The following is a 13167-nucleotide window of genomic DNA, read 5'->3' as shown; positions in this document are numbered from 1 at the left end:
GCTCACCCTGCTGTCTCTAGGCATCTTAGATCGACCGATCCTTACCGGATCGACCGATCTGTTTCTGAGATCGACCGTTCTACGTATCCAGGATCGACCGATCTCTTATCGGATCGACCGCTTTCTTCCTTAGGATCGATCGATCTCTGCCTGATCGTGATACATGCCTGAAAATCATCTAAAAACACAACCAAAAATCAATTCACACAAGAAAACATAATCACAAAAGAGAAAGAAAATCAAACCATGTGGGTTGCCTCCCACTCAGCGCTTGTTTAAAGTCGCGAGCCTGACTATTTTGTTGTCCTTAGGCGAGATCGGGTTCCGATAAAGGAATGTTGGTTCCTTCTTCGGGTTTTGCATCTGTGAAGTAAGGTTTTAGCCTCTGCCCATTGACTGTGAACTTCCTCCCATTCTCTTCCAAGACAACAGCTCCATAAGGTCTAACCTCTGTGATGGTGAAAGGTCCGGACCAACGAGACTTAAGCTTTCCAGGAAATAGCTTGAGTCTAGAGTTGAACAGAAGGACTTTGTCTCCAGCAGCGAAGTCTCTCGGGATTATCTTTCTGTCATGCCACGCCTTAGTTCTTTCCTTGTAGATTTTGGTGTTCTCATAGGCGTTCAACCGAATCTCGTCCAGCTCGTTCAACTGAACCATCCTCCTTTCTGCAGCGGTTTTAATGTCGAAGTTCATCAACTTCGTTGCCCAAAAACCACTGTACTCCAATTCCACAGGTAGGTGACAAGACTTTCCATAGACCAGATTAAAAGGAGTGGTGCCCAAGGGAGTCTTGTAGGCGGTTCTATACGCCCATAAGGCGTCATCAAGCTTCACAGCCCAGTCTTTCCTTGTTTTGCCTACAGCCTTCTCCAAAATCCCCTTGATTTCTCGGTTCGATATTTCAACCTGCCCACTTGTCTGAGGATGATAAGGTGTAGCTACCTTATGCTTTACTCCATGTTTCTTCAGCAGTTTATCGAACGTCTTGTTGATGAAGTGAGAGCCTCCATCACTAATAACCACTCTCGGGATCCCGAATCTTGGAAAAATGACTGTCTTGAACATTTTCTTGACAACACTAGAGTCATTTGTCTTGCTGGCTACTGCTTCCACCCACTTGGAGACATAATCAACCGCAACCAGGATGTACTCATTTCCATAAGAAGATGGGAAAGGGCCCATAAAATCAATTCCCCATACATCAAAAACTTCAACTTCAAGGATGAAATTTTGGGGCATCTCATTTCTCTTACTGATGTTGCCCTTCCGCTGACATGCATCACACTTTGAGACAAACTCATGGGCGTCTCTGAAAAGTGTAGGCCACCAGTAACCAGCCTGCAGGACCTTAGAAACCGTCTTGAATGTTGCAAAATGGCCTGCGTATTCTGAACTGTGGCAGTGGAAAAGAATCCCTTGCATCTCATTCTCCAGAACACATCTCCTGAATAAACCATCTGAGCATCTCTTGTAGAGGAAGGGATCATCCCAGTAGTAGTGGTTCACATCTCTCATGAACTTTTCCTCTCATACCCCTTCAGGTTCGGTGGTTCAATTCCAGCACATAGGTAGTTTGCAAAGTCTGCAAACCATGGGAGATCATCCTGAATTTGTCTCATGACACAGCAATCAGCCTGATCCAAATACTCATCCTCCAGCAAGGTGATCACATAGACATTCTCCTCGGGTAATGTATCATCCAGTGGTGTTTCAGCTTCCACTCTCATTCGGGAAAGATGATCTGCCACTCCATTTTCTGCTCCTCTCTTGTCTCTGATCTCAATATCAAACTCCTGTAGCAGTAAGATCCACCTTAAGAGTCTCGGTTTAGCATCTTTTTTCGTCATCAGGTACTTCAAGGCTGCATGATCTGTGTGCACAATTACTTTCGAGCCCACCAAATAGGACCTGAACTTCTCGAAAGCATAAACTACTGCCAGCAACTCCTTCTCAGTGGTAGCATACTTGATTTGAGCATCATCAAGCGTTCGGCTGGCATAATAGATCACATGGAGTTTCTTGTCTTTTCTCTGCCCCAAAACAGCTCCAATCGCGTAATCACTTGCGTCACACATTATTTCAAATGGCAAGTCCCAATCCGGTGGCTGCACAATGGGAGCACTGACTAGAGAAGTCTTTGATAAACCTCCTGTAGAAACCGGCATGTCCCAGAAAACTCCGAATATCCCTCACTGTCCTAGGAGGCTGTAGGCTGGTCATAACTTCAATCTTTGCTTTGTCAACCTCGATACCCTGCTCTGATATCCTGTGACCCAAAACAATGCTATCTTTCACCATGAAATGGCATTTCTCCCAATTTAGCACCAAGTTCTTCTCCTCACATCTTTCCAGCACCTTGCACAGATTAGCAAGGCAGTCGGTAAATGAAGAACCGTAGACTGAGAAATCGTCCATAAAAACCTCCATAATGTCCTCAATAAGATCAGTAAAGATCGACATCATGCATCTCTGGAAAGTGGCAGGAGCATTGCACAATCCGAAGGGCATTCTCCTGTAGGCAAAAGTACCGTATGGACAGGTGAATGTTGTCTTCTCTTGGTCCTCTGGATGAATGGGTATCTGAAAGAACCCGGAGTAGCCATCGAGAAAACAGTAGTAGGGGTGGTTGGCTAGTCTTTCCAGCATCTGGTCAATGAAAGGAAGTGGGAAGTGGTCCTTCCTTGTGGCTGAGTTTAGCTTCCTGTAGTCAATGCACATCCTATGCCCTGTGACTGTTCTGGTAGGAATCAGCTCAGCCTTCTCATTTGTGATGACAGTGATGCCACCCTTCTTAGGAACCACATGAACCGGGCTCACCCAAGTGCTGTCTGAAATTGGGTAGATCACCCCTGCACTCAACAGCTTTAGAATCTCCTTTTTCACAACTTCCATCAGTTTGGGATTCAGTCTTCGCTGGTGCTCTATGGACGTCTTTGACTCATCCTCCAAGTGAATCTTGTGCATGCAAAGATCTGGAGAAATACCTGTAATATCATCCAAAGAGTACCCCAATGCTTTTCTATACTTTCGCAATTTTGAAAGAAGCAAAGCGGTCTCCACATTATTCAGGTTAGCACAAATAATAACAGGATATGTGGAATTCGGTCCCAAGAATGCATACCTCAGCCCAGCTGGGAGGGCTTTAAGTTCCACCTTTGGAGCATTCTCCTCACTCCAATCTGGTTGGGAGGATGACGGTTTGACGGTTTTATCGGTGCCTGAGTCTTCAAGGCTGACATAGGCGACATGCTTCTCAATCGGTGAGGCTGAATCCAAAATCTCAGAAAATCCAACCACTTCTTGGTTCATGAACCCGAACTCACTCTCCCTTTGGGTCAATGCGACTTGTAGAGGATCATCAGTGTGCAACTCTTCATCCATTTCCTCCACCAGTTCAGTCAATGTATCAACCCAGAAAGTCTGTCCATCAATAGTCGGATTTTTCAGCACCTTCTCCACATTGTATCTCATCGCCATGTCTCCTAGACGTAAGTCTATATGCCCATTCTGTACATCAATCATGGCTCCAGCAGTAGCTAAAAACGGTCTGCCCAAAATGAGAGGATCTTTAGGTTCCTCTTCCAGCTCCAGAACTACAAAATCGGTAAGCACATATCCCTTTCCAACACCAACAGGGATGTTTTCTAGTACACCGACTGGTCTTCGCACTGATCGGTCAGCAAGGACCAAGGAGATCCTTGTAGGTTTGTAGTTCGTCATGCCTAGCCTCTCAGAGACAGAGAAAGGCATTAGGCTCACTCCTGAACCCAGATCGCAGAGACTCTTCTCAAAGGTAAGTGATCCAATGCGGCATGGTAGAACAAATGCTCCGGGATCTTCACGCTTTTTAGGCATGACATTTTGTAGAACTGCGCTACATTCCTCATTGAGCATCAACACACCACGCTCTAGGCTCATCTTATCGGTAAGAATCTCCTTCATGTACCTTTTAAGAGAAGGTACCATCTTCACCGCTTCAACGAATGGCAATCTCACATGTAACTCCCCAACAAGGTTCTTTAGCTTCTCGTACTCACGTTCTTTGATCTTCTGCCTTGGTCTGGATGGGTATGGAGCCTTAGGAACATAAGCAGGAGGCGCCACATACACCTCTTCAGGTTCAGAGGAATTTGGCTTCGTTGACACGGGATCGGTCGATCCAGATGGACCGGATCGGTCGATCTCCTTCCCCTTGGATCGGTCGATCTGTTCTTAGATCGGTCGATCTCTTTCTTATTCGATCCCTCAATCGTTTTTCCACTCCTAAGTGTTACAGCATTCACAAACTCCTTGGGATTCGTCTCTGACTTCCCTGGTAGAAATCCAGGTGCTGTTGGAGGCGGTTTGAGCAACTTGCTTTTCCAAAACTTTCAAATGGGTATTCAAAGCTTCAAACTTCCCATTAAGCTCTCCATACATGTTATCCACCTTGGTGTTTATCTCTGCAGTGCTATTCTTCTGACCTTCTAGCACCATTTGCAGCATCTTCTTAATTTCGTTATCCTGAGAAGACTGTGACGAAGAGGCATTCCCTTGATTCTGGTAGTTGTTGTACTGCTGCCTTTGCTGAAATCCTGAGTTGCCCGAGTTGTTCCCCTGATATTGATTTCTGTTCTGATATCCTTGGTTGAACACACTCTGGTTCTGATTCTGGTTCTGCCTGTTTCCTGCCTGAGGGTAGGACTGATGTTGTGGATTCTCCACATTGTTGCTCCGGTAAGACAGATTATTTTGCTGATTTTGACTCCATCCAAGGTTCTGATTGTAGCCTCTGTTGTAGTTTCCTTGACCACCAATGTAGTTCACATCAGCTTGCATATCATCTGAATCATCACCAACAGTTTCTTGTGAGGAACGATAGCCTTGCTCCTCCACAAATTTCACAGATTTCTGATCTCTCTTGAGAAGCATCTCAATCTTGGCATTCAGCTCATCTATCTTCTTGGATTCATAACCAACACCCTTCTGGCTGGTGTCAAACCTTGACTTGCGGTTTGCTTTGCTGGATGACAGGTTGTTCAGCAAGGTGTAAGCTTCTTCAACAGTCTTGGTCATGAAATCACCATTACTTGCTGTGTCCATGGCATCTTGACTCTCTTCATGAACTCCATTATAGAAAATGTTCAGCAAGCTCACATCAGTGTAACCATGGTGAGGGCAGTCCTGTGTGTACTCCTTGAAACGCTCCCAAGCCTCATGAAAGCTTTCTGAATCAAGCTGCTGAAAGCTTCCAATTCTGCTTCTCAGATATGTGGACCTTGACTTGGTGAAGAAATGCTGTAGAAAAGCAGCTCTTGTCTCTTCCCATGTAGTAAGAGATCCTGGAGGGATGGACTTTAACCATCTGATAGCTTTATCAGCTAAGGAAAACGGGAACAACCTGCATTTCAAAGCGCCTTGAGGAACTCCATTATGTCTGCTGGTGTCACAGACTCGCTCAAAATGCTCCAAGTGATACATCGGGTCCTCAGACGGGTTTCCATGAAACGGATTTTTCTCCACCAAATTAATGAGACCAGTCTTGATCTCAAAGTCTCTTCTCTCAATGGGAGGTGGGCGAATCCCAGAACGATCGGCATAGAATGCATCTGGTGTATCATAATGTGCAAGCGTCATCCTAGGCATGCCATAGTCTCCAGCCTGTTGTCTTGCAGCTACACCAGCCTGCTGATTATCACCAGCATTGTTGCCTTCTCGTTCATCTACAGGAATTGGATTTTGCGGGTTGTCCTGAAACTGGTCTTCTTGGTGTTCAGCCATTTCAACCTCTTCAGCGGACTCAAGTCTTTTCTTTTTCACTTGTCTCTCTAGGCGGCCGAGCTCTAACTCCAAAGGTATTAAATTCGATGATCCTTTGCTTCTAGTATGAAATCCGCTCATTCACCTGAAAACACAAACAGAAAGAGAAAGACAGAAACATTAGACAAAATAAAAAAAATGCTATAGTCTTAAACTGATCATTAACTCTAGGGTGACCAAATGGTCCCCGGCAACGGCGCCAAAAACTTGATGTGTCGAGTTTTAACCCGATTATCTAACTGCAAGTGCACAGTAAAGTACGCAGTAGTAATGCGGGATCGAATCCACAGGGACCGATGATCACACGTAGAGTTGCAGACAAGTTAATAGCTACAGCGAACAAGATATATTTTTGATGGTTTTTATTTAATTTTCTTTAGTGTCACAAACATAAACAAGCTGTAAAAAGATGATTTAAACGATTTGAAAACTATTTTAAAACAAACGTTGGGCATTGGGAATTCTCAGGGATTTCTTTTTAATCAAGATACAATTAATGGCAGACACAGGGATATATTAAGAACCGTCTAGAACTCAAACACGATATTAGAATTAACCTACTTCCGTAGCGCTAATTCTCTATGTTATAGAAATCTCCACACTAACTTCCGCTGAGTTTCAATTTCTAAACAAGCATTAAGAACAGGTTCAATATGTTCACAAAGCGCAATAACATCAACTTCCGAGGGTTAAGGACACTTTGCTCATCTAAAGTATTTTCGGAAGTTCAAACAATCACTTTCGGTGCATCAAACAATCTGATATCATGAACTAAGTGATCAATTCAGTTCAAGCAGTAAGAAATCCATTAGATGAAGAACCAAAACGTAATCCCTTAGTCTACACACGTTTTATGAATCAAAACATCAAGAAATCCCCTATGAGAACCCTAAACCCAACTAGATGACTACTCACACATAACTAAGCAAGAAAAACACGATTTTGATGAAGAAAACATGATAAGATTGTATTAAAATAGAGTAAAGGTTCAGAAGATCTTCTCCAAATGGTTTTGAGATGAACTCCTTTACAAATCTTCACAAATCACACAAAACAAGTACAAAACTCTCAAATCTCTCTCAAGAACTTGTAAATCTCCTTCTTGGTCGCCCCTGGTCTTTTCTGAGTCCCAAAGGTCGAGTTCTCTTGTTAATTATTGAGGGGAGTGGGTAAAAAGGAGTGAAAAGCTCGTTTGTGCGTGTGGAGCCCGTAGAGCGTGGGATCGGTCGATCCACATGGACCGGATCGGTCGATCTAGTGCATGAAAGCGTGGGATCGGTCGATCCACATGGACCGGATCGGTCGATCTCACGTCCTGTGCGATCAATACTTCTCATTCGGTCCATTGTTCGGTCCATCTTGCTTCTGAATAAATCCCGAATGCGTTCTTTTCTTGCAAGCTATCTAGTAACCTGCATATTACACTTAAGAACACCAAAACGCATCAAATAGACCAAAACATTAATTAAAACCGACCATTTAATTGCTCCAAAACGAGTTTAAAACCGTTAAAAACACGGAATATCAACTCCCCCAGACTTGAATCTTTGCTTGTCCTCAAGTAAAGAGGATTAAAATTTGGGAGCTCACTAACCCTCAGTAGACCTTACCTTGTGATTTCGCTAACCACTTAAATCAGAGACTGTCAAGGCATTCATTCCAAATCCCCACCAAGACCGCGCAAACCTTTCCATATTTCAGACCTGCAAGTCTCAGTTTCAAGTAATCAACTCTTTACATTCATTAAAAAGGGCGTGACCTTTCCACCAAAGATATCTCCATCAGGTATAACGGGCTCGGTGTTTGGGAGGCTGTTTTAGTGTTTAATTAGGTGAGGCTCAAGTGTTTGTGGGTATCAGCGATAACAAAAAATGCAAAACATTATGCAAAATCGCTGGAGAAACCGAGTATATTGATAACCACGTTTTCGAACTGCTCAAGTCTCAAATGATCAAAACCCAACAAATCTCAAACTCTAACCCCAAATTTAAACAACGCATCATCTCTGGTACACAAAATAAAAATAAAATGTCTAAACCAAATCTACTGAATGAGATATAAACATGAACTTTTTTTTTTTTTTTTTTTTTTTTTTTTTTTTTTAGAATCGACCGATTACTTGCAAATGTTTTGTGGTAATCAATCGATTCATATCTGGATCTCTTTTTTTTTTTTTTTTTTTTTTATATTTCAGAACGAAAACTTATACAAACCGAAATCGAATATATACACTGCGATGCAATCATACACTTACAACACCCACTTTTTCTATTTACACCTCTAGACACACAGGTCCGTGTCTAACCACCTAAATGTTCCGATCCTACCTAAGCAGTCGGATGAACCATGTCTACCCTAATCTCTCCATTGTTTTTGCACATGTATGCACATATGATCAGTGTGTAAGAATGCATGGAGATGAAATAAAAGGGTAAGGTGTAGGTGTGGTACCAAACTATTGATGAGTCTGGCCATTCAGGATTATTAAAGAGTGGTAAAATGTGGTAAAGATAATCCTGAATGTGTATATGGTGTACCGTTTCCTGATGTTGATTCCTGGTCAAAAGAAATTAAATTCATTAATGGTCAAAAATAGTTGAGTCGATTACAATTCACCGAGACTTGATAAAAGATTTAAAGAGAGGTTGCTTGGTCAAGTGGTTCCTCGGTTTGTCTGTGCTAACAGTCCTGAAAAATGGCCAATATGAAATGTAATGCACAACACACAAGGAAGTAGTCTAATAATCATCACAGGGTCTGATAAAAATACGTAGAGTTTTTTTTTTTTTTTTTTTTTAAAACACAAGCAAATCCGATAAACTAAGAAAATAAAAGAAATAATAGCAATATGGTACATAAGTAGCATCCTCCCCCAGACTTACTTCACACCGTCTCGGTGTGAAAATAATTCCAAGAGAGATTACCGATCAGGCGTTGCGGTCAGCGCGCCTCTTCGAGCGCCTCTCCAATGCTCCATCATCATCATGTATATCCCACTGCTGGGTTATCTCTCGATTCGCAGGATGAGACCTATCCGTCTTTCGGAAATTTCCCTTTGTGCTGAGCCTAGCAGTCTGTACCGAGGAGCTCCCATGCTCACCCTGCTTCTTCTGTCTCTTAGGCATTATCTTAGATCGACCGATCTCTTTCACCCGGATCGACCGATCTGTTTCTGAGATCGACCGTTCTACGTATCCAGGATCGACCGATCTCTTATCGGATCCGACCGCTCTTCTTCCTTAGGATCGATCGATCTATGCCTGATCGTGATACATGCCTGAAAATCATCTAAAAACACAACCAAAAATCAATTCACACAAGAAAACATAATCGCAAAAGAGAAAGAAAATCAAACCATGTGGGTTGCCTCCCACTCAGCGCTTGTTTAAAGTCGCGAGCCTGACTATTTTGTTGTCCTTAGGCGAGATCGGGTTCCGATAAAGGAATGTTGGTTCCTTCTTCGGGTTTTGCATCTGTGAAGTAAGGTTTTAGCCTCTGCCCATTGACTGTGAACTTCCTCCCATTCTCTTCCAAGACAACAGCTCCATAAGGTCTAACCTCTGTGATGGTGAAAGGTCCGGACCAACGAGACTTAAGCTTTCCAGGAAATAGTTTGAGTCTAGAGTTGAATAGAAGGACTTTGTCTCCAGCAGCGAAGTCTCTCGGGATTATCTTTCTGTCATGCCACGCCTTAGTTCTTTCCTTGTAGATTTTGGTGTTCTCATAGGCGTTCAACCGAATCTCGTCCAGCTCGTTCAACTGAACCATCCTCCTTTCTGCAGCGGTTTTAATGTCGAAGTTCATCAACTTTGTTGCCCAAAAACCACTGTACTCCAATTCCACAGGTAGGTGACAAGACTTTCCATAGACCAGATTAAAAGGAGTGGTGCCCAAGGGAGTCTTGTAGGCGGTTCTATACGCCCATAAGGCGTCATCAAGCTTCACAGCCCAGTCTTTCCTTGTTTTGCCTACAGCCTTCTCCAAAATCCCCTTGATTTCTCGGTTCGATATTTCAACCTGCCCACTTGTCTGAGGATGATAAGGTGTAGCTACCTTATGCTTTACTCCATGTTTCTTCAGCAGTTTATCGAACGTCTTGTTGATGAAGTGAGAGCCTCCATCACTAATAACCACTCTCGGGATCCCGAATCTTGGAAAAATGACTGTCTTGAACATTTTCTTGACAACACTAGAGTCATTTGTCTTGCTGGCTACTGCTTCCACCCACTTGGAGACATAATCAACCGCAACCAGGATGTACTCATTTCCATAAGAAGATGGGAAAGGGCCCATAAAATCAATTCCCCATACATCAAAAACTTCAACTTCAAGGATGAAATTTTGGGGCATCTCATTTTTCTTACTGATGTTGCCCTTCCGCTGACATGCATCACACTTTGAGACAAACTCATGGGCGTCTCTGAAAAGTGTAGGCCACCAGTAACCAGCCTGCAGGACCTTAGATACCGTCTTGAATGTTGCAAAATGGCCTGCGTATTCTGAACTGTGGCAGTGGAAAAGAATCCCTTGCATCTCATTCTCCAGGACACATCTCCTGAATAAACCATCTGAGCATCTCTTGTAGAGGAAGGGATCATCCCAGTAGTAGTGGTTCACATCTCTCATGAACTTTTTCCTCTCATACCCCTTCAGGTTCGGTGGTTCAATTCCAGCACATAGGTAGTTTGCAAAGTCTGCAAACCATGGTAGATTATCCTTAATTTGTCTCATGACACAGCAATCAGCCTGATCCAAATACTCATCCTCCAGCAAGGTGATCACATAGACATTCTCCTCGGGTAATGTATCATCCAGTGGTGTTTCAGCTTCCACTCTCATTCGTGAAAGATGATCTGCCACTCCATTTTCTGCTCCTCTCTTGTCTCTGATCTCAATATCAAACTCCTGTAGCAGTAAGATCCACCTTAAGAGTCTCGGTTTAGCATCTTTTTTCGTCATCAGGTACTTCAAGGCTGCATGATCTGTGTGCACAATTACTTTCGAGCCCACCAAATAGGACCTGAACTTCTCGAAAGCATAAACTACTGCCAGCAACTCCTTTTCAGTGGTAGCATACTTGATTTGAGCATCATCAAGCGTTCGGCTGGCATAATAGATCACATGGAGTTTCTTGTCTTTTCTCTGCCCCAAAACAGCTCCAATCGCGTAATCACTTGCGTCACACATTATTTCAAATGGAAAGTCCCAATCCGGTGGCTGCACAATGGGAGCACTGACTAGAGAAGTCAACCTCCTGTAGAAACCGGCATGTCCCAGAAAACTCCGAATATCCCTCACTGTCCTAGGAGGCTGTAGGCTGGTCATAACTTCAATCTTTGCTTTGTCAACCTCGATACCCTGCTCTGATATCCTGTGACCCAAAACAATGCCATCTTTCACCATGAAATGGCATTTCTCCCAATTTAGCACCAAGTTCTTCTCCTCACATCTTTCCAGCACCTTGCACAGATTAGCAAGGCAGTCGGTAAATGAAGAACCGTAGACTGAGAAATCGTCCATAAAAACTTCCATAATGTCCTCAATAAGATCAGTAAAGATCGACATCATGCATCTCTGGAAAGTGGCAGGAGCATTGCACAATCCGAAGGGCATTCTCCTGTAGGCAAAAGTACCGTATGGACAGGTGAATGTTGTCTTCTCTTGGTCCTCTGGATGAATGGGTATCTGAAAGAACCCGGAGTAGCCATCGAGAAAACAGTAGTAGGGGTGGTTGGCTAGTCTTTCCAGCATCTGGTCAATGAAAGGAAGTGGGAAGTGGTCTTTCCTTGTGGCTGAGTTTAGCTTCCTGTAGTCAATGCACATCCTATGCCCTGTGACTGTTCTGGTAGGAATCAGCTCAGCCTTCTCATTTGTGATGACAGTGATGCCACCCTTCTTAGGAACCACATGAACCGGGCTCACCCAAGTGCTGTCTGAAATTGGGTAGATCACCCCTGCACTCAACAGCTTTAGAATCTCCTTTTTCACAACTTCCATCAGTTTGGGATTCAGTCTTCGCTGGTGCTCTATGGACGTCTTTGACTCATCCTCCAAGTGAATCTTGTGCATGCAAAGATCTGGAGAAATACCTGTAATATCATCCAAAGAGTACCCCAATGCTTTTCTATACTTTCGCAATTTTGAAAAAAGCAAAGCGGTCTCCACATTATTCAGGTTAGCACAAATAATAACAGGATATGTGGAATTCGGTCCCAAGAATGCATACCTCAGCCCAGCTGGGAGGGCTTTAAGTTCCACCTTTGGAGCATTCTCCTCACTCCAAAAATACTTCAATTTCTAAACAAGCATTAAGAACAGGTTCAATATGTTCACAAAGCGCAATAACATCAACTTCCGAGGGTTAAGGACACTTTGCTCATCTAAAGTATTTTCGGAAGTTCAAACAATCACTTTCGGTGCATCAAACAATCTGATATCATGAACTAAGTGATCAATTCAGTTCAAGCAGTAAGAAATCCATTAGAAGAAGAACCAAAACGTAATCCCTTAGTCTACACACGTTTTATGAATCAAAACATCAAGAAATCCCCTATGAGAACCCCTAAACCCAACTAGATGACTACTCACACATAACTAAGCAAGAACAACACGATTTTGATGAAGAAAACATGATAAGATTGTATTAAAACAGAGTAAAGGTTCAGAAGATCTTCTCCAAATGGTTTTGAGATGAACTCCTTTACAAATCTTCACAAATCACACAAAACAAGTACAAAACTCTCAAATCTCTCTCAAGAACTTGTAAATCTCCTTCTTGGTCGCCCCTGGTCTTTTCTGAGTCCCAAAGGTCGAGTTCTCTTGTTAATTATTGAGGGGAGTGGGTAAAAAGGAGTGAAAAGCTCGTTTGTGCGTGTGGAGCCCGTAGAGCGTGGGATCGGTCGATCCACATGGACCGGATCGGTCGATCTAGTGCATGTAAGCGTGGGATCGGTCGATCCACATGGACCGGATCGGTCGATCTCACGTCCGGTGCGATCAATACTTCTCATTCGGTCCATTGTTCGGTCCATCTTGCTTCTGAATAAATCCCGAATGCGTTCTTTTCTTGCAAGCTATCTAGTAACCTGCATATTACACTTAAGAACACCAAAACGCATCAAATAGACCAAAACATTAATTAAAACCGACCATTTAATTTCTCCAAAACGAGTTTAAAACCGCTAAAAACACGGAATATCAGCTATGAGTTAGAGTAATCCGTACCTCCCCTCCTTCTAACGCAAAACTGTGGGAACCGAAATTCGCACTGTCGATTTCCGTTTAAATTAGGAAAGTTAGGAAAACCCTAATTTTCCAGAGGTCCCGGATATCTGTTAAACCACACGCCAAGCAATCAGAACACGCAA

General features: G+C 43.2%; 1 protein-coding gene and 1 non-coding gene across 2 annotated transcripts in view; one reads left to right on the top strand and one right to left on the bottom strand.

The window, feature by feature from the left end:
- The first annotated feature begins 5144 nt into the window (after positions 1-5144).
- On the top strand, positions 5145-5251 carry LOC125589392. Its single transcript, XR_007325585.1, has one exon. It is a non-coding gene; the product is annotated as a small nucleolar RNA R71 (small nucleolar RNA).
- A 4662-nt stretch (positions 5252-9913) lies between these two features.
- LOC125588710 overlaps positions 9914-13167 on the bottom strand; it is a gene marked incomplete at its 3' end in the record, with an annotated part of 76488 nt that continues 73234 nt past the window's right edge. The window contains exon 6 of the mRNA XM_048760414.1: positions 9914-11508. Within this exon, the coding sequence (XP_048616371.1) occupies positions 9914-11508 (1595 nt within the window). The remainder of the gene's footprint in view (positions 11509-13167) is intronic.

Source organism: Brassica napus, chromosome C6 (assembly GCF_020379485.1).
Source record: "Brassica napus cultivar Da-Ae chromosome C6, Da-Ae, whole genome shotgun sequence".
Taxonomy (NCBI): Eukaryota; Viridiplantae; Streptophyta; class Magnoliopsida; order Brassicales; family Brassicaceae; genus Brassica; species Brassica napus.
This window is presented reverse-complemented; position numbering and strand designations above follow the sequence as displayed.